The following is a 21,425-nucleotide window of genomic DNA, read 5'->3' as shown; positions in this document are numbered from 1 at the left end:
TCGATTTTCGAATTATGAAATTACAAAATAACTAACATAGTACTTGTACCTTGTACCATATTTTTATTTAAAAATATATAGCTTGTGGCAATAGATTAATCAATTATAAAAAAAATATATATAATCAATTTTTATTAATATACATATATTAAATATCACTTATTATTGTCAATATCATTCGTCAATATTAACAAATAGCTTTCTATGAAATTACTAAAAATGTTATTTAGTAACTTCATAGAAATGCTTCCTTTTATCTTTTGGTGGGAATTGTATAAAATTTGCTTTGTGTTTTTGTTTCTTTTTTCTTTTATGTAGACTAATACCACATTTTTCTTATAAAATAGGATATATCAGAAAATTAAAGTATATTTTTATATTGAAAAGTTATAAATATTTGAAATGTATAATATAGAACGAAGTGGGTGTTAGATTTTAGTTTTTAATATTACAGTTGTACATGTAATTTATATGTTAAATTTAATTGTGTTATATGTTTAATAAGTGCATTTAAATAACAATATACGTATAATATGGAAACTCCAGATGTATTTCCATTTCCCTTCACACCGTACAAAATACAAGAAGAATTTATGAAGGAATTATATACATGTATTGAAAATGGTAATCTGGGAATATTTGAAAGTCCAACGGGAACAGGAAAATCATTATCTATCATTTGTGGTGCCTTAAAATGGCTAGTAGACCATGAAAAATTACAGAAAGAAGAACTTAATTCCAAAATTAATGACTTAGATAATAAGATAAAAATGATTGAAGCTACCTCCAATGATTGGTTTTTATGTCAAACAGAGCAAATGGAATTTAATCTTCAAAAAAGAGAACTGCAGTCTAAATTAGATGCTATTTCTAAATATGAAAAGAAAATGCAACAATATAAGGAAAGAATTAAAAAGAAGAATACTAAAGAAAAGAAAGCATATGTTAAGTTAAAATCCAAGCCTTCTGATACAGAAAAAGATGATAATGTATCAGCAGATCCACAGAATGATGAAATTGATAAAGAGTTATTACTGGTAGATGAATTATCAGATTCAGAAAATTCAGCAGAAGAAGAAGAAGGGGAACAACAAAGTTTCCATACAAAAATTTTTTTTTGTTCAAGAACTCATTCACAACTCTCTCAATTTGTTAAAGAATTAAAGAGAAGTCCTTATTCAGAGAATGTAGCTGTAGTTACATTAGCTTCTAGGTAATTTTTATATTTAATAATCATAATATTATATAAATTAAAATAAATAATTTAATTTATTTTAGGCATAATTATTGTATTAACAAAAATGTAAAGAAATTGAAACATATTAATCTTATCAATGAACGGTGCTTACAATTACAAAGAAAAAAAACTACGTGTAAAGAAGAAAAACATATTAAAAAATTAAAAACAACGAACAGTTGTCCATTTTTACCAGGAAATCATGAATCATTGATGGCTGAATTATTATCGGATATTCGTGATATTGAAGAAATTATACAAAAAGGAGAAGAACTTAGTACCTGTGCATATTATACTGTAAGAAGATCTATTCAAGAAGGCCAATTAATATTAGTACCGTACAATTCCATTTTACATAAGAATACAAGGATTAGTTCAGGAATAAATATAAAAGGAAATATTTTAATAATCGATGAAGCTCATAATTTACTTGAAGCTATTGAAAGAATGTACAGTGCTTCAATTACAGGAAGAAATATACTTCATGCTTGTAATCAATTGTCACAGTATCAGAAAAAGTATTACATTTTATATTCTACTTAAATGTATTTTATATAATTGTGAAATTATAATATAATACCATCTTATATATATTATCATTTATGCATTAAAGTGATTTATTTCAGATATCAAGCTTTGTTCAATGCTAAAAACGTACTTCATTTAAATCAATTAAGCTTCTGTTTGAAAAAGTTTTTAACTGTTTTTGAAGCTACAACAAAATCTCTTCTAACTGATAATATCAATGGTGACTTATCATCAAAATTATACACAATACAAGAATTTGAAAGAACAACCGAAATTGATACTTTGAATATCTTTGATTTAATCAGTTTTGTGAAAAAATCTAAACTTATTCATAAATTGAGAGGTTTCATAGATCAATATGGTAATGATATTAAAATACAAGAAAGTAACAAGAATAAATCTGGCATTACTCAGTTCTTAAAGTCAATTAGTAATGTTAATAAGGAAGAGAATATGATATCCTCAGAAGTAAGACAAAATGAAGATGAAATAAACAGTCCATTAACATTAATTCTTAGCTTTTTAGAATGTTTGGAAAATAATTGTGCTGATGGGCGTATAATTGTTATACCTGGCCCTATCATTGAACAGGGAATTTTAAAATTCCTTTTATTAAATCCAGCAGCTCACTTTCATGATGTTGGTATGTATATATGGTATATATATTTCTTTTTGTTAACATAAATAATATTAAATCTAATGATATCTTATTTTTTGATAGTAAAAGAGGCCAGAGCCATAATATTAACTGGTGGAACCATGGAACCTGTATCTGAATTTACTGAACAATTATTTTTGGCAGCTGGCGTAAAACCGGAACGAATTATAACATTTTCCTGTGATCATGTAATACCTCCAGAAAATATTATATCCAATATCCTCACCTGTGGTCCAACTGGTGAAAAATTCGAATTTAATTTTAAAAATAGACAAAATACAAAACTAGTACGTGTATACTACTATAATAGATTTTACAGGTTATTTGTATTATTTTCTATAAATAGTATTAGAAATTATGATTTTTTTAAATTTGCAGTTAGATGAATTAGGAAGAATGTTGATAAATTTTTGTAATGTTATACCAGCCGGTATTGTTGTATTTTTACCATCTTATGATTATGAAAATATAGTGTATGAACATTTATATAAATCTGGTGTAATAAATAAAATTCGCTTAAAAAAACAGATCTTCCGCGAACCGAAATCAACATCTCAGGTATATGTTTAACAGATATTTTTTTTTTTTTTTTTTTTTTTTTTTTTTTTTTTTTTTTTTTAATATATATGTATTTATTTTTTCAGGTTAATGATGTTTTAGAACAATACGCACGAAGTATAAATTTTCCGCAAAATCCACAAAATGGATCATTATTATTTAGCGTTATCGGTAATACAATATACTCTATTATGCACAATTAATTATTATAACATCAAATTACAAATATATAGATATGCATTGTGTATGGATTTTGTTTTAGGTGGCAAACTAAGTGAAGGATTAAATTTTTCTGATGATTTGGGAAGATGTATTATTATTATTGGAATGCCATATCCTAATATTAAATCAATGGAATTACAAGAAAAGATTAAATATTTAAATGAAAATGTTGTATGTATTAATTTTCATTTTAAAGTTAATTTTTAAATATATTTAAATAGAATTTCTAAACACGTTATCATTGCTTAAAAAATATTTTTAAATAGAAATCAGATGCTGGACAAAACTTCTATAACAATTCCTGCATGAAAGCAGTAAATCAATGTATTGGACGAGCTGTACGTCACATCAACGATTATTCAAGTGTAATATTAGTTGATGTACGTTACCGTTACAAGATTCAGGCACTACCTCGATGGATTCAGCGCTCATTAACAGTCAGCTATTCATTTGGAAATACAATAGGTGCAGTAGCTAAATTTTTTGCTGCAAGAAAAAGAAATACTTAGATGTGTTATCAGTGTATTGTAATTTATTATACTACATACATGTGAGTATATTTTTTTACCTATTTTAATTTTATTTATTTATTTTTTTGTATGTTATATATTTCCATATCTACATATAATTAGCAAGTTGTATTCCAAACTTATATGTGAGATCATGACAATAAACTTGACCTGGATACAGAATTGCACATGGAAAATGTGCCTGAAAAAAAAATATATTTATCATAACAATAAAAATAAAAATAAAAATAAAAAATGTATTTGTCATTATAGTAAAATAGATTATAGTGTCATCATATAAACATTTACATACATAATTAATAGCATTTGGATAATTCTGAGGTTGAATGCTAAAAGCACAATTCTTTTTATAATGTGCTCCTCTTTTTCCTGTAAGAAACTGAAGTGGTTTTACATCAGGTGTTAACAATTCCTCTCCATTTTCTTTATTTTCTTCATTTATACTCAAATAATTGTTAATATCTTCATCTGCCTTTAATTGTAATATTAAATATCTGTCTTAAATGTTCAATGACATGAAAAAAATTTTTCATTATTCACCTTTTGTTGATGTACGTAATGATCATATGTTACAAATGTAGAAGGAGTAAATTGTTGTAACAAACGCCCACCAGTATAAAATTGAAGACCAGGCTGATTTGAGTAGACTTCTAGAACACTATATGTATACAATAAATATAATATAGTTCTATACTTTATAAATACAATTTGTTTACCGTCCGGATTTCATATGTAATGCCCGAGCAACGAATGAACTATCAGATTGCCAATTTTTTGTTACACAAAAGTTGTGATCAAAACCTTCTCCTGGAGGAACCTACAGTATAATGAAATACTACTATGTATAGGCTCTTTAGTTTTTGTTTAATCTATATTCTTGTATTTCTAAATATAATTTTATAGTTATAATAAATTTTCTATCATTTTTTGTTATTTGTTTTTGCTATTATTTAAATATGTTTATATGTATAATTTCATATATAATATAATACTTTCTCCATATATTCTCCCAAAAGTCTTGGTATACGAAGATCCATAATTGTTCCACCTACTCCTCTGATAGCTCCTGTTGGTATAGAATCTGAGTAATCTGAAAAAGTCCAGCGATCACAGTTCAACAATATTTTATGTTTTCTTAATTCTATTTCACCAGCATCCTATAAAATATATATATTACATTTAATAATAAATACATATGATAAGATAATTATATATATTACTTACATGTCCAGCAAGATTAAACAAAGAACCATGTGACATATTTATTATAGTTGATTTAGATGTTGTTGCACGCATATGTATTTCCAATTTATTATCAGGTGTTAATTTGAATCTGACTGTAGCTAAGACTGCACCTGGATATCCTTCTTCTCCATCTTCGCTTAAATAACTCATAACAACAGAACAGTCATCAATATGTGAGTTCCAAATTTGTCGACCAAATCCATTTGTCTAAAATGAATTCTAGACGCATTTCTTATCATATTTATTATTTCTTAATAGAAATATAAAAACTTATAACTTTTTACCCCTCCATGTAAATGATGGTTATTATCATTCTTAGTTAATTCATAATCTTTATCTTTAATACTAAAACAACCATTTCTAATACGATTTGCACATCTGCCTAATACACATCCGATAAATGGATTAAGTACAGGATTCATGTAACCTGAAAATTAAATTTCTTTACAAGTATATGAATAAAATGAATATGTAAAATAGAAAGATAATATAAGAATAATAAAATATATTTTTATCTTAGGTATTGTACTTTTTAAATCATCAAAACCAAGAACAATATCTGTACTATGACCAAATTTATCAGGACATTTGAGAGATACAATAGATGCACCCCATGTGATAACAGTAACTTCCATTCGATTATTATTTATCATGGTATAAGATTTAACAATTATAGGCTTTAATTCATTGAAACCTTCATTACTATCTTCGATTAGAGATTCAAAAGATTCTTGATTATATTTCAAATCCTCTCCTTTGTAACATGATAAATCTATACAAATCAATATAAATGTATAAATGTATATAATATTTGTATATTTATTCTTTTAAGATTCATAAAATATACCAGGATAAATTTCTCCAAATATTCCTTCTATGATAATAACATTTTTACATCCGCAGCCATAAGAATCCATGATATTTTTTAAATTTAATATTTCTTTATTTTGAATATTATTTAACTGTTTTATTGTTAAAATTAGAAATATGATTTATTAGTTTAAAAAAATTTTTAATATCACTTTATTATATTAACAGTAAATAAACTAAAAATTTGTTTTACTTATTGAAATTTTATAAATAAAATACAAGTTGACAGTAGAATATCGTTGACTTGCACAATCGCAAACGGTGATAAATACGTTTTATTCTTTAATGAATATAATACACTGTAGCAAGCATTGTACATTCTTGCGGTTGAAAAAATCCGAAATTACTGACGTAGAGTAAATATCTTTGGTTCGATTTTTTTCTAACATTCTCAATAAAAAAAAAGGATAACAGAAGCTAAGAATTCAATAACCTTTTCGTCGTTATTTAAAATCATTTATTATAATGATAATAATTAATAATTAATAATAGTAATAATGATAATAATAATAATAATGATGATAATAATAATAATAATAATAATAATACGTTGCGTATAATATACGCTTGATGTTATCATAATAATAATTACTATTATAATGCATATAGTCCGATTATTATTTATAATTTATATAACTAATATTTATAGAATAATGTACAATACTTGAAAAAATACATGAGTTTTTACTGCGTACATGTCATATTGAAAATTGTTCTTTCACGTTTTGTATTCTATTATATCTCAAGCATTTTTATATGAGCAATTGGGAGTAAGAAATTATTTTTCATTTGCTAATGTAAAATTAGTGCCAAATTAAATCTTTCGTGTCCACCAAAAAAAGAAAAAAAAAAAAGGAAAAGAAAAAAGAAAAAAAGAAAAGAAAAAGAAAAAGCTTAAATTGCAATGTCCAATATCATATCTGAAATCTTTTTTATTGTAATAATTATTTTAAACTTCTTTTATCATCATGTTGTTCTTTTGTGGATATCTCTTAATATTCAAAGATCCACTTTTGCGTTACTTTTATTTAAGGCGCACACCAAAGCAATCATTTGTTGCTTAAAATACACGTGGAACACATTGCACTCAGCTGCTTAATAATATACTCTTATGACTATCGAGTAGTTTAAATAATTCTCATATTTATACGGAATCATGAGTTATTTTTTCTTCTCTCATTCTTTTATAAGCTTGCCCATAATAAAAACAAGAAATTGAATAAAAATGCAATTCTATGAAAATGATCTATATATATGTATATTTGAAGAACTGTGATATCTCCCCGTCATAATAAAATTATGTATATATATATATATATATATATATATATATATATATATATATATTAAGTAAAACTAGATTATCCAACTACAGACAAGTACACGTACAAACATGAGGGGAACTATCACAGTACAAATATTCAATCAGACATTTCATTTACAATTAATTTCTTGGTCATGAATATTATTGTACAAATTATTATATTGCAAGCAACACATGCAAGTTTGAATGTGAGTTATATCATTATCATATTTACAATCTAATTTTATTTTATAAGAGATAGGTTCAGTATGTGTGTGTGTGTGGTATGTGTATGTGTGTATGATTTGGTCATATTACATTTAAGAATATGAGAGAGAATTAAAATATAAATCGCACAATTCTATTTATGCAAACAATTTTTATGTGCATCATATAGCATTTGAACATTTCGTCAAATATATTAATACTGTTAAATAAAAAAAAAGTTTTTATAACCGATAAATGTTTTTTTATGTGTGTAATTACTTTAAACATATCATTGAATATGTTATGTTATCGCATCTGATAGAATACAAAATCTGAGTTTTCTTCTATATAATTTAATCTAAACAAGTCATAATATATAAAAAATAAATATAGCTTAGACTAGCACAGGTGGCGATTGTACGCCGTTATACAATTCATACATTGATAGCTGCCGAACATTATCTTATAGAATTAAATTATCGTAACTATTAACAGTTATTGATATTAGCATTCTAAAATTTTGTTAAATGTTTCTCGATTATTTTGGAAGCATTTTGAATTTTTGTGTCACTTACATTAAATATGTGATACTAGCACCGCAAAATGTCTTTGTATGGCACAGAAAGGTATACCCATTATAAATTATTCAGTTTGATATTATTATGTGATATAACCAATTTATCTAAATCTTTTTCTATATTACATAATATATATGTGTGTATATATATACATATATATATATATATATATATATATATATATATATATATATATATATATATATAAATAATATAATGTAAGATCTCTCAAATGATTTATTTTATGTAATAATGTGTCACTTTTCTGTACTTAACAAAGATTGAAATGCATACTGAACTTCCATAAATCTTTTCTCAACAAAGATCTCACTAGTGAAATGTCATATTAGCATTTTAAATCAAATCAATTCGGATACATTTTATAGATAATATACCACTGGTATTAGTATAATAGATCAAAGAGATCTATTGGTAAAACTATACTATTACTACAAATTTAACAATTTAAAAACATTCCCTTGTAAAAAATGATGCTTTAGAAGCACTTTCCTTTTTATTTTATTCCTACTGTATTTTATGTACATTGCAGTATATCCTACAATACTGATCTTTTATCAATCAGGAAAGTATCATGTCTATCCAATTATACCTTTTTAAAAGAAAATTCATATATATTTTTCATTCTGATGTGATTTCATGTATAATTATAGAAATAAAGATATTACTTTTGATTTGTATAAAACATAGTATAAAATATACATAAAATATAGATAGATTTTGATTGATTTTTAATGTAAAATTAAAATCATATGTTAATTATTACCTGTCATTAAGATTTGTAGTACTCATATTACATATATGTAAGAGAATTTTGCACTATATGAGTGCATACTACCAACTGTCTCCTATGTTTATACTTTCATACTTTAATTTTCATGTAGCAACTTTGCCTTACATGTGAGGGATGAATACTGATCTAATCCAACTCACTATGCGTACCATACAGTAATTTCAGGCACTACTTATTAATAATAAATTAACAATACATATCCTTAAAATGTTTAGTTAGTTCTTTTAGTAGTCAATAAGTATATTAAGTGAATGACACATTCACTATTACCTTTCACACTTTTCGATTTTAATATATATCAAATTGAAAGTATATCTTATTTAATGAGTGCATTGTATTTTGTATGCACATTTGTATTACTATTGGCTTTCATATCTCCAAGGTGTATGTAGTATATTCTTTGATATAATTCTATATGCGCCTAAGAGATATGTATTATACAAATTGTACAAGGAATGTAGGCATAGTTGATCTAATATAAAGTGATAATTATCAATTAGTGCTTATTTGTATGTACAATATTGATTATTTATATGAGGTGTTTAAATTCTAAAGTCGCTTATAAACAGATTGTACCCTATACAACTGTATCATTTGTAGAGTACTATGCATTTTAACTAATACGATCTACAGGCACACTAACCAGTTCAATGCATGCTGTGTTACATAAAAAAAGAAGTACTCTGACAAGTGTCTCAGCTGGGTACACAATTTATCTTCAATGATAATTTATAAGTACATACAAATTCTTACTATACAACTTTTTATTATATATGTACCTATTATCTAGTATTATATATCTAATATCTTTCAATTTGTATGAGTATGCATATTCATTGTGTCGTATTTAACTTTATATGGGAAGATAATAAAATAATATTAAAAATCGCGGCGAAATACGTCATTTAATAACATTGTGTATCTTTACGGCTCATCATTATTATGTAAAAAAATCTTAGGTGTCATATAATTCAATGCCTACTATAATTCAAAATAAATACTAGAAAGGAAGTAGAATTATTATAAATGATATTATGTGTAATTAAAAAATTACTGATGAATAACTGTGTCACAAATAGTTGTAAAAAATAATATTCATATATCTTATGTAAATTTCATTGGAATGTTATTACTACAATACTGAACATTACTGCAACACACACATATATTTATATGTATATAATCGTGTTAATTAGAAAAAAAATATAGTTATTTGTTTATTAATTAAAAGAATATATAAAAATCTAACAAACATTTTTTATACAATTTTATTTTTATGTGAACATAAATTGTAATATAATAATATGTATATTACTATTTGTTCTCATTTTTTTGATCAGCATTGATAAGACATATACATATATATATATACATATATATGGAATGCATATATAAAGATATTACAAATAATATATGAAACTGTTGCTTTAAACCATATTATATAAATGTAATTGTATGATGGTCATTTGAATATATATATATATAAATATATATATATATATATATATATATATATATATATATTATTTTCATAAATTATTGTATAATGTAAATTTTAGTGTAAGAGACACAATGATTCTTTGTTCATTATAAATAGACTAATATCTTATTAGAATCTCCTTGATTATCTCAACTAACAAGTTAACTGGAATGTAAAATATGTAATTCTTAGTGTACAAGATTTTTGCAATTATTGTTATATTAAAACATTTTAGAGGAGGCAGTGTTTTAATGACGTAGATCGTAATATATCGCATTTATAACATCCCCATTATAGTATTTCGCCGCATCCCATTAATCTTTCAGTTATTCAAAACACATCGTATGACATTCTCAAAATTAATAGATTATAAAGGCTATTAAGTCTTGCTATCTTCCCATTATTTTAAATAAGCCAGTGCTATGATAAAAATTCTCTTTCTAATTCAGAGATACTTGGTTTTCTATTTCTATTCGGACGTCGGTTGGCTTGTAAAGGTACCGTTGCATCTTGCGTTTGTCCATGAACAGGAATATCTAATAAGGTATCTCTATGATCGCGTGAAACTCCATCTCGATCAAATGTTACAGGAGAAAATCGAACTCTACTTATAGAAATTTGACTATCTTTTGCAGAAACATAACTCGAATCTTCCGATGTTAGTGAATCTGGTGGTGTAGGATTCGTGGGGGTACAAGACCCAGAATTATTTTTACTTGTACCCTTATTTGGGGAATTATAAGAATAATTAGATCGTTTCAAACTTGAACGTAATCGAGTCACTACCTCAAGATTACTTGGACGTTCTCCAGAATTCGAATTTGATTCGTGAGAATTTTGACGTGATAAAAATGTCGAACCATATTCATGATTAAGGATACCAGAATTATATAATGCTATATTTGAGATAATGTTGGATGATCGTGGATAATAGGAACCTGGTGGATATAAAGAGTAATTTTCTTCATCCTCTAAACGAAATGTTGGATTAATGTTACTCTGACTTGATGTACTTGCGTTGGAAACGTTCGACGGGGTACGATGATGTGTGTACGAAGGAAGTCTTGATGCAGGTCGAGCAGTACTGTTTATACTACTCGGATTGTCATATGCATGTGGAAATTCAGGACAATCTAACATTCGGTCACTATAAAAAAAAAAGTAAACAAATAAATAAATATTGCATTTCTTTGTTTTTTTTTCAGAAGAATATATTTTGAAATAGTGTTGAATACTTACTGATAATCCGGGTGTACAAAATAAGATGTATCAGGCGGGTTGCGTCTTACCGATGAAACAACTGTATAGACTGGTGGTCCATAGTCAGGAAATGGTGCAACATTTCCTAAGTAAATTGTAGGTCCCCTTTCTATACGTTCAACTCTACCCGTATCAGATGGGTATGTATCTTCATTACTTGTACTACTACTTTTTCTACGTGGGCTTGGTGTTGGGGCATTAGAACCTGAACTACTGACATAATGTTGTGGTGAATCTGTAAACCGTAATGGTTTATCTGGTATGACACTAGGTGGAAGACCCGGGGCTATACCACCCATATTACTCAAAAATGGCCTGTAACAAAAAGTATTATTTAATAAAAGTAAATTTCTTATTAAAAAATTCATTATATTGATATACATTATTAAAGTTTTGAAGTTTACACTCAGACCATAGAGGTGTACCTATAATGACGGGCTGGTCCATGATAAGTATTATGAGGATAACCACTGCTCGAACTAAACTCATAGTCAGGACCAAGATAACCAGAATTACGATTTGATCCAGTTTCTGCATGAAACCACCATCTTGGTAGATCATCTTCGCATTCATTTAATCGTGGATGTAGTCTTGGATGAATTGGAGATATGTTTGACATTCGCACATCATACCCTGTTGCCACACCAGCCAACATGGCTGCAATATTGTATAATACCAGCTCAATTATGCTTAACTTTGGTTTTTTCATTTCACCATTGTAAAGAGTAGGCATAGGAACAGGCATTGGCATGATGTAAGGACCAGTCAATCCAGGTGTTAAAGGATAATCCGGTGTTACCCAGTCGGTTGAGAGATCAGATGGTAATGCTGTATAATCTATAAAAAACAATCACATTTCCATAATAATAAATATATTGTCCATCTTAATGTTTATTGATATCATTGTAATATTATGTAATATTTTTTGCTACTTAATTTAAAGTAAATTTGTATATATCGAATGAAATTGATTATTCATAATAATTTCATTACAATGGTTATTGAACAAGCACTTTTCAAATGCGTCTGTGTGCCTTACCTTTATGAAGTATCTAATATAAAATTTGATTACTCCAGTAGTAATTTTTACCTTCAAAGACTTTTATTAATTAATAAAAAAGAAGTATATATAAGAAAAACGTACATAAGCGTAAAGTATGACATGCATGCTATTGCACTTGAAAAATATTATATATATATTCTTTTTTTTTGTTAGAAACTTACAAGTTGATAATTTTATTAAAATATGTTGGATTTGGTTAGGTAATTACAAAGGTATTAATAATGTTACTTAAGTTAAAAGTATCTAAGATGTTATAATTGATTAAAATATTTAATTGGAGATCCTTACTTGTTGACAAAATTAGATTAACAAAGAAAACTTATTGCAAAGCAGACAGTATTTAAGACATAAGTGTAAGATATCTTGAATTGTTGTTTAATTATTGTTGATATTTTTATGATGAATACATTGATATAAAATGTGATACAATGTATTCATCTTAGACATACACTGTATAGGCGAAAGCATTGCTTCAATATATTTCATATATTGTGTGCAAAAGTTGCATCATAATTTTACGTGTTAAATGAAATATTTAAAAAAATTATAAAGATATTATTAATAATTTATTTTAAATATGTATCTATTCTTACTTTAGCATTTATATTTTATTTAGTATATATACTTTGGTTTAATATACACATTTTAGCTTATACATCGAATAAATAAAAAAAATAATATATGTTCAACATGCATGATGATGCAACAAATGCAGATATTTTAATAAATGCAAGTGCAATATAGGTCTATGTAAGCGGATGTGTATAGATGCATAAACCTAATATAGTCATTTGTATTTGTAATTTTTAATTACAAGCATATCTTTAATTAATTATAATTTAGATGTATTCTAAAAATTTATAATTCATTTGATTTGTTAGAAATAACAGTCCTTTCTGTGCTTTTTATATTATTCTGTAAATTATAGAATACAGAATGTAATAGAATGAAGTGGAATACTTGCTTCACAGAGTCAGTCCATGTTCGGAAGGATAGAAAAGGACCAAACCCAATTGGAGTTAATTAGGATTCTACTGGAAGCATGCAGGGAACTTTTTTACGCTCGGTTATTGCTATGTACCCATAATATTTAAGATTGAATATAATAAAAGTAGGTAATGTTTTTTTTAGATTCAATAATGTATAGCATACGTTTATACTTTATCAATAATAAAGATTTTATATATATGTAAATGTATTAAAAATGTAATGCAAGCATTTAAATATATTAGAGACATATATAACTACAACATTGTTACTTACAATAGACATCTTAACAAATTACTTAATTTACTGATCCTATTAAAAAAAAAAAGAAAAAAAAAAGAAAAAAAAGAAAAAAAAGAAAAAAAAAAGAAGTGAAAAAACAAAAATGAAATCACAGGACCGAGCGTAAAAACCCGAGAGAAAAACGAAAAAACAAAATTCAATGTGTCCAACTGAAAAGGTTTTATTGAAAAAATTTCTATGTCTAAATACAAGTGTGTGCTTGTGGTCCATATATAATATGTGATGTGTGCAAATTCGTTTTTTTTTTTAGAGATATTCGGAGTTTACTGTAATACTAAAACAAATCGCTGAAAGTTATACTAACAAGTAAACAATGTGCAATCAATTTAAATGCACATAAGGCAATAAAAATAGCATAACTACTTTAATTATGAACAGTATTTCATATGTAAATCTTCTAATTCTGATTTAAGCTTCATTGTTATGACTATACAGACACAACTTAATAACGCTCTAACACAGGAATACTATTAGAGTAAAACTGCTGTAATGGCAGAAGCGCATAGTTCTTTTCACATAGTAGTAGATTGTTAGCTCTGCTTGTTAGAATGTTATATACTCCAAATAATATAAGAAAAGAACCAACACCAGAAAGGCTGCAATTTTTTTTTTCTTTGAGCTTCTTTTTTTCCCATCAGCTTACATTAAGGCAATAAATAATTTATAGATTATTCCAGGGTACCAAACACAAGACTGCAATTCTTGGCAGTCACGTGTAAAAATAATCCTAACACAATGAAATATTTGACTTTCTTGTAAATAAATCAGCCTATATTGACATCAACTTGTAATATTCTTCATAAAATACTTAAATTTATGTCTGGTCCCTCACCAAAGTTTATAAAGATCACTTTTTTCAAAACTTGTAATAGTACATATTGTACTAAGTGATTTATTTTAATCGTTTTATTCTTAAAAAGGCAGAGCTCCGTTATCAAATAAAATAGCACAACTTTTTATTAAATATCTGAAAATAGCTTACATAAATTACGAGATATATATCTAGGAGCATTGTTGTTGAATGAGCAGTAGACAATGACAAGAATCATTGATTGGTGTATTCATGCATTACGTTTATATGATCAAGTTTAAGCACAATCTACGTAATACAACTTAGCAAGATAAAAGTATTTTGTTATGAAAGTAAAAACACATTCTCTACTTGAGATCGTTGTTTCACTACATTACATAAAACTTTGTGGAAAGAAAATAGAAAAAAAAAAGGAGAAAAAAAGGAAAAAATCTTTTACATGAAAATCTATATAATTCTTGCAATATTATGAGAAAACTTACGAGTGGGATAAATGCTTTCCTCAGAAAGGCCTGTGATAAACAGAAGATATGCTTGTTATAATAAAAAATAATTCAAGATATATAGCAACTGAAGAAATTAGCTCATATATCGATTTTTGAGTTTTAAATTCTAATATTAAAAGTTAAGTTCAAAATATAATTGATTGTTGTTTACACAATCAGTTATAAAAAAAATATATATATATATATTTAATAAAAATCTTTTATATAAATCTTTATATTGTTTGTTCGAAAAAATTTTTTCGTTGCAACATTCTTAGAGGGTATAGGATCAAGAGGCATCAAGTTCTTCAGAACTTCCTGAAAACACCTGATAAAATGTTCTTTGAACTACCATCAGGATGTGAATGTTCACAAGTTTGAAGACAAGAACAATTAGGTGAAGCGAAAGTGACACTGTTAATATCATCTTTCACAGGACTATATAAACATTCATTACTTTTGGACTTTTGATTGAGTAAGGAATTCGGATCAAAGCTATGATCAAAAGATTGATCAGATTGATTCGACGATGTGTCTAATGTACTTACAACATTGTCAAGTGACATTGGAGGCCTATTGGATTTGCTCTCTTGAAAATACCTTAACGAATTTTTCGACCTAGAACTATCGTTTGAATGTTCCGAATCAAAATTACAAAGTTCTGATTCTAAACTCTCAAAATCTATACCTTCGCGAGAATTTGCAGCTAAGAATTTAGGTACATTATTTTGATCAGAATCACGGCGACTAAATTGTGGAAAGGATATAATATTTTCCAAAACACTATATTCAACTTTAATAGCAGTTGATTTGTCATCGAGTGCATCACGACTACCCCATGCTTTTACTTTATTAAACACTCTTAAAGGACTTCTGGAGACGCGTGATTTATGATGTGATTTTTTACCTATAGAATTTTCTGGACTTGATTCTAAACCATCTGTATCGTTAATCTTGATAGTAACAGAATTTTTTCTTTCCATGCTACGTGGAGAATTTAATGAACTTTTTCTCGAACCAGAAGGGGAACGAAAAAAGTCGGCTAACGATGCTAATCGTGATTCTGAGCTATCCCTACGCTTCGATTCTTTCGATTTGCTTCTGTCACGTTTTTTATTCTTTACTCGTTTTGCAGTACCTACCAAAGTAGATGCTACACTATGAACAAAATTTGTAGAATAAGAATGCTCTCCTTCACCCATTGCATATTTTGGAGACTTAGATGACATTGTTTTTAGAACACTTCCACCCGTGGGCATAATCTTCGTATAATTATCTAAAATTATTGAGTGCTCTTCTGAAAAGTGAGTCTTTAAATTGTTTTGTGATTTGTGCTGTATAACCATTGTTTCATATATATCATTATCCAGCATACAAAAATCCTCCCCTACATTATAATGTGCCGTACCTGTGCTCTGCATAACATTATCGGAATTTTTGGAAATATCACTATAACTGCATCCTGGCTGATTGTTTGCTATTAAATTATTTGCTGAGGAGTACAATTTTCTGGAGGAGGGGTTACCTATTTCTTGCAGAAGCGGGGAACGATGTGCGCTTGCCAGCAAAGCTGTACGCAGTGGAGTCTTTTCAAGATCTGGCGCAGAACGAGACCACCGTTTGCCACCGGGCGATGCAGGATTTGGTGGCTGTGTGATTATAGCTCCACGCTCTCGTTGATGAAGAGTCGATGGTCCCCAAGTCTTACCCTTAACTCCATCTGCTGGTACTATAGATGGAAGACAAAAAACAAAACGCTACTCTACTAATACTAGCTACACATTTTCCTATCCTTTTCTTTTATTACATTTATCATTTTTATTTTTGCACATTATTCATTATTTTAAGAAACTTCGTGAATGTAATTATTTCGTAATTATGTGTTCATGAAAAACGATAGAAACTAATGTTTCTTGTAAATAGAAGAAAAATAGAGGAACTACTAATAATAATTTACATAAATACTTTTTTTGCTCACACCATGCTAGACAAGAAAATATAAAATAAGTATAAATATATCTACAAAGCGCAAACATTGGAAACATCTAATATGTTTAAGAAATTATTATCATATATAATGAAAACACATTTGTATAATTTGAAAACAAAATAACATGAATAATACTATAACTTTAAAAAGTTAGAAAAAGAAAATGTTAACTTACATGCGATTGCACGTAGTCTTGGAATACTAGGTGAACCTGGTGGACTGTTTGGTTTTGATGGATTTCTACCTTTTCCTCTGTCTAAGGCCGTATGCTGAACAGTTATAGTATGACGGAAATCTAAACAACAAGTATATCATATTTTTTAGAATTATGGAAACGATATGATTAAAGCAAAAAATAAGTAAAAGGATTACCTGAAGGAGCACTAATATTACTTCCTGGTTCTTTTTTATTCAGTTTTAACCTAGACTTTTTAAATTTACCACGCCTTTTATTAGGCGTGGGTGTATTTTGTTGTTGAATTATCATTACTGTCAATTCACGTTCTAATAAATCTATTTCACGAGCCGCTAACTCTTGTTCTCGTTGCCGCAAGTTTTCTTCGTGTTGTCGTTGTTGCACTTGTGCTTTTGTCAATTCCTCTTCTCTACAGCGCAATTCCTAAGAAATAAAAAATAAAATAATTCTATAAAAAGATCATACATCGTTGCGCTTCAACATATCTGTGCTATTGGAAATAACTTAAAACTCGTCTTATTATACGCATCGTTGTTAAGAGCTCGTATCTTACCTCTTCGAGAGAACGGCATGCCTTTGTATAGCATTTAAAATAATAATTAAATATTATTTTTATTATTATAAATAAATTTTAATTCGATTCCGATAGTAAAAAAAAAAAAGAATAATAATCTGGCTTTTTATTTAGTGTTTTATTTATACTACGTTACTATCGGAATATTATCGACAAATGTAATATATTTATTACCTTCTCTTTCATGCGCAATCCATGAAGAACTTGCTCAATTTCAAGCCTCCAATCTTCTTGCATTGTATGAAATGATTCGTGTGGTGTTGCTGCAAATGCACTACGTACTTCATCTAATGCCAATAAAATTTCCACAAAGCCAGGTCTGCAATGACTGTCTGATGACCAGCAAGCTTTATCACAATTATTAATATTAATATTCATAATGTTGAATAAAAGGTGTCAATAAAATAAATTTAATTTTTTTATTTATACCTTCCATGAGGCACCTCCATGGTTGAGGACAAGTTGATGGGATTGGAAGTGTCAATTTATTGACTGCAACACCATATGCTACAGCTAATGCATCTATACCTTTATAGGGTGTTTCACCAGTTAACAATTCCCATAAAAGTACACCATAACTGTAAATAGAAATTAATACTAATTTGTTTAATTGAAACCAAATCAGGATCAGATCGAAAATAAATAAATTTAAAACTGACCTCCAAACATCACTAGCTTTACTAAAAGTACTTTTTTTTATAACTTCAGGTGCCATCCAGGCATACGTTCCTGCAGCTGACATACGTGTGGTTTTATAAACTTCTCTTGCCAATCCAAAATCTGTTATTTTTAGTGTTTTATATTGAAGATCATCATTTTCTATAGGTTCACTTAGTAACACTATATAATAAAAATGTATTACAAGTTAAAATTAATTTACTTTTAATAGTTCAGTTTAACAATAATTAATATAAAAAGATATGTATGTAACATAACATATCCTACCGTTAGAACTCTTTAGGTCTCTATGAATAAGACTGACAGGTGCCTTATTATGAAGATAATCCATACCACGTGCAATTTGAATTGCCCAATCTACAAGAACGTCTGGTCTGATTTTTCTACCACTAAGAACTCTATTTAAACTACCCCCGCGAGCGTATTCCATGACAAGACACATGTTTGGCATTTTCAAGCAAACACCTTCTAATTGCACAATATTTTCATGTTTTAATAACCAAAATAATTTTGCTTCTTGTCTGACATTTTCTAATATTACACTAGGCTCCTCATCTGGATCCTGACGAGCTGCTTTGACAGCTACTTCATGCTTTTGCCAAAACCCTCTATAATATAATAAGAGAAAAACAAATTTATATACATTTGTAATTAATATTGTTTGGTATAATAATTGATGTCTCATACCTATACACTTTACCAAAACCACCAACACCTATAACTTCTTCCAATTGCAATTCTTCAAAATCTATTTCAACCGGATGAACTTTATCGATCACTGACGATACCCTGTCAATGCTTTCTACCTCGGCAACAAAATTTGCTGGGAAAATACCAACTTTCCCATGAATTTTTCCTGTCCACCATCCCTCGTCACCTGAGATTTTAGAGTCCTTAGACAAAACCTAATACAAGAAGTAAAACATTACATTTACATTGAATACCATAAATATTATTATGACGTTTAAATATATTGTATACCTCGACAGTTTCACCTCTTTGTAAAGATAACTCATCTTCACCTTGAGCAACATAATCAAATAGTGCAGTGAAAATAGTTGAGCTATTATCTTGTCGTGATCGAGATGACGAATGTGTTCCATGAGATGGACTAGTTTGTTGAGAAACAGTTCTTGCTGTACCACCACTGTGTGTATCAGAAACACTGCTGTCAGACATATTGTTGCTGGACGTACGTCCATACAAATATCCGTAACTAAAAAAAGAAAATCAAACAGCTTTTATATTTAATACCTTACCATAGATTTATCATTGAACTAATACAAAATGATAATTAACCTGGTGGAATGATTGTTCCCTCTGTTTCCAGATTGATATCGTGGAGACAAAGTGGCTGTGCTAGAAGAATGAGAATATGTGGAGCCATTCTCTGGATAAAGTAGAAACCGCTCGCTCCGATGACGAGCATCTGGTTGTCCGTGGTCCATCAAGGTAGACAAGCCCCTTGCCGATAGCCCGGCCGGCGGCATATGGATCAACACTTTCTGTAGTCTTTTTGTCCGTGCAAATCACAGTCTCTTTTTTTTGCACCTCTAGACGATATTTCGTCCCTTTGATTACACATCACACAAAACAAAAAAGAAGTATTTCAAGGTTTTTCCATTGAAATGAAAAGGAAATAGCAAAGTTATTAACGAGTTCTCATTCATTCATTTTTGCATAGTCTTATAAAAATTATCAGACTTTGAAATAGCTTTACTTATGTATCAGGGAACTTTTAGTAATGCGCGTGTAACCGTAATACATAGTTATGACAGTTGTTAAACGTCATAATAAAGAAATATTAGCTGGATAATTTCAGAAAGAACGTACACGTTTCGCGACAATAAGCAGGGTGAAAGAACGTAATCGGTACCGCTACCACCCCGTGGATAAAAACAATTTAGCAGGCACCGGCATTCTGGCTGAGGAATCCAGTAACGGCTCCAGTAAGGGCTATCAAAAAGTGATGTCAATTTTCTTCTTTGTTTCGACGTAACAAGCGGACGATATTTCAAAAAGGATAGAAGAATAAGAAGATGCCTTAAAATCGTTCCTTCGAAGTGTCGCGTCAGGGTGTGTATACCCACAAGCCACTGTTGACGAGAACGATTCCTCTTCGCTTAATAGTCTTCTCGTTAGTCGACGAGTAAGTTTCCAATGTGTCTTTCAAAGCATCGTGCTCGTCTCCACGAGGACGCGACGCTTCGCGTCAGTCCGCAGGATAAACGATAATTCCACATTTAATATGAGAAAATTGATGAGCACTCATAGCGATAACCTAACGGACGCCATGTTTCGTTTGACGGCCCCACCGTTGACGTCGTGATACGTTCGACCGCGATTCACGGGTGGATATCCGAAAGGCTTTCCAACTTTAATGCAACTGCGATTCTTCGATAGTGTACCACCGATACAGAACAGAGCCTATTCTCAATGCAACGATGACAAATCGAACGGCGGTCACACGAAAACGACGCGTTATCGATAAATTTTTCAAAATGATTTCACACGTGCTTTCATCCCTTCGCTTGACGTCTTCTTCTCGTATTTCATTTTCAACGTAAAAAAAACAAGTTTATGATAAACGATCGTACGATCGTTACGGAGGGTTACATCCACTCTCATACTTCGAACCATGTGGTTTATGATCGCGATCATCTGAGAAATGAAGATGGCTGCGGAGCCACTGAATCGTGTGCGCCAAATCCATTGATTAATAAGAGAAAGACCAAGATGAGATTCGTTGTCACCTTCTCCCTGGCCACGCGTTTTTTCTTGTAGAGAGGATAAGACAAGTATAAAACCGTTGATCGTCAAGTGATGGGAAAATGGTGAGGAAGTGCATTTA

General features: G+C 28.7%; 3 protein-coding genes and 2 long non-coding RNA genes across 12 annotated transcripts; 3 read left to right on the top strand and 2 right to left on the bottom strand.

Annotated features, from left to right (window-relative positions):
• Window positions 1–300: 300 nt before the first annotated feature.
• On the top strand, window positions 301–3,990 carry LOC124426125 (ATP-dependent DNA helicase DDX11). 2 transcript variants are annotated; one of them, XM_046967428.1, is made up of 9 exons: window positions 301–1,213; window positions 1,279–1,755; window positions 1,864–2,408; window positions 2,487–2,710; window positions 2,802–2,981; window positions 3,068–3,152; window positions 3,244–3,374; window positions 3,470–3,753; window positions 3,836–3,990. In XM_046967428.1, the coding sequence occupies exons 1-8, from the start codon at window positions 534–536 to the stop codon at window positions 3,710–3,712; spliced, it is 2,565 nt and encodes an 854-aa protein (XP_046823384.1). In that variant the 5' UTR covers window positions 301–533; the 3' UTR covers window positions 3,713–3,753; window positions 3,836–3,990. The 2 variants fall into 2 exon arrangements, with proteins under 2 accessions (XP_046823384.1, XP_046823383.1); XM_046967427.1 differs by having other exon boundaries at window positions 3,470–3,990.
• Window positions 3,548–8,100, bottom strand: LOC124426126 (galactose mutarotase-like). 5 transcript variants are annotated; one of them, XR_006942650.1, is made up of 9 exons: window positions 5,826–6,347; window positions 5,508–5,750; window positions 5,263–5,405; window positions 4,958–5,185; window positions 4,726–4,890; window positions 4,450–4,550; window positions 4,274–4,391; window positions 3,772–4,205; window positions 3,548–3,689 (listed from the first exon to the last, which is right to left on the bottom strand). XR_006942650.1 is itself a non-coding variant. In XM_046967431.1 (9 exons), exons 1-9 carry the CDS (start codon window positions 5,893–5,895, stop codon window positions 3,822–3,824), a joined length of 1,341 nt encoding a protein of 446 aa, XP_046823387.1. In that variant the 5' UTR covers window positions 5,896–6,339; the 3' UTR covers window positions 3,774–3,821. The 5 variants fall into 5 exon arrangements, 4 of the variants coding, with proteins under 4 accessions (XP_046823387.1, XP_046823385.1, XP_046823388.1 ...); XM_046967431.1 differs by lacking the exon at window positions 3,548–3,689 and having other exon boundaries at window positions 3,774–3,914; window positions 4,026–4,205; window positions 5,826–6,339; XM_046967429.1 differs by lacking the exon at window positions 3,548–3,689 and having other exon boundaries at window positions 3,822–4,205; window positions 5,826–5,940; window positions 6,042–6,348.
• On the top strand, window positions 7,189–11,004 carry LOC124426132. Its single transcript, XR_006942652.1, has 3 exons — window positions 7,189–7,360; window positions 10,677–10,771; window positions 10,863–11,004. It is a non-coding gene; the product is annotated as an uncharacterized LOC124426132 (long non-coding RNA).
• On the bottom strand, window positions 10,285–20,069 carry LOC124426124 (mitogen-activated protein kinase kinase kinase 11-like). 3 transcript variants are annotated; one of them, XM_046967423.1, is made up of 15 exons: window positions 19,874–20,069; window positions 19,556–19,790; window positions 19,262–19,479; window positions 18,842–19,182; window positions 18,556–18,736; window positions 18,326–18,474; window positions 18,071–18,243; window positions 17,876–17,896; window positions 17,499–17,745; window positions 17,302–17,421; window positions 16,662–16,865; window positions 15,134–15,163; window positions 11,913–12,324; window positions 11,467–11,802; window positions 10,285–11,374 (listed from the first exon to the last, which is right to left on the bottom strand). In XM_046967423.1, exons 1-15 carry the CDS (start codon window positions 20,062–20,064, stop codon window positions 10,648–10,650), a joined length of 3,585 nt encoding a protein of 1,194 aa, XP_046823379.1. In that variant the 5' UTR covers window positions 20,065–20,069; the 3' UTR covers window positions 10,285–10,647. The 3 variants fall into 3 exon arrangements, with proteins under 3 accessions (XP_046823379.1, XP_046823382.1, XP_046823381.1); XM_046967426.1 differs by lacking the exon at window positions 15,134–15,163; XM_046967425.1 differs by lacking the exon at window positions 17,876–17,896 and having other exon boundaries at window positions 10,286–11,374.
• On the top strand, window positions 11,159–13,875 carry LOC124426133. Its single transcript, XR_006942653.1, has 3 exons — window positions 11,159–11,300; window positions 11,433–11,627; window positions 13,522–13,875. It is a non-coding gene; the product is annotated as an uncharacterized LOC124426133 (long non-coding RNA).
• Window positions 20,070–21,425: the final 1,356 nt, after the last annotated feature.

The sequence above is a fragment of the Vespa crabro genome, chromosome 8, assembly GCF_910589235.1.
Source record: "Vespa crabro chromosome 8, iyVesCrab1.2, whole genome shotgun sequence".
Lineage (NCBI taxonomy): Eukaryota > Metazoa > Arthropoda > Insecta > Hymenoptera > Vespidae > Vespa > Vespa crabro.
This window is presented reverse-complemented; position numbering and strand designations above follow the sequence as displayed.

Bases quoted from the DNA above. Each gene is read 5' to 3' on its own strand.
- LOC124426124 (XM_046967423.1), bottom strand. From the start codon at position 20,064: ATGCCGCCGGCCGGGCTATCGGCAAGGGGCTTGTCTACCTTGATGGAC. The intron at 18,475-18,555 runs GTCAGTTTTAAA...TTCTATTTACAG, and splicing joins AAAGCTAGTGATGTTTGGAG to TTATGGTGTACTTTTATGGG. The intron at 17,897-18,070 runs GTAATAAATATA...TGCTATACAAAG, and splicing joins GATTGCGCATGAAAGAGAAG to GCATGCCGTTCTCTCGAAGA.
- LOC124426125 (XM_046967428.1), top strand. From the start codon at position 534: ATGGAAACTCCAGATGTATTTCCATTTCCCTTCACACCGTACAAAATA. The intron at 2,409-2,486 runs GTATGTATATAT...ATTTTTTGATAG, and splicing joins AGCTCACTTTCATGATGTTG to TAAAAGAGGCCAGAGCCATA. The intron at 2,982-3,067 runs GTATATGTTTAA...TTATTTTTTCAG, and splicing joins AACCGAAATCAACATCTCAG to GTTAATGATGTTTTAGAACA.
- LOC124426126 (XM_046967429.1), bottom strand. From the start codon at position 5,895: ATGGATTCTTATGGCTGCGGATGTAAAAATGTTATTATCATAGAAGGA. The intron at 4,891-4,957 runs GTAAGTAATATA...TATATTTTATAG, and splicing joins TGTTTAATCTTGCTGGACAT to GATGCTGGTGAAATAGAATT. The intron at 4,551-4,725 runs GTATTATATTAT...ATTATACTGTAG, and splicing joins TGGGAGAATATATGGAGAAA to GTTCCTCCAGGAGAAGGTTT.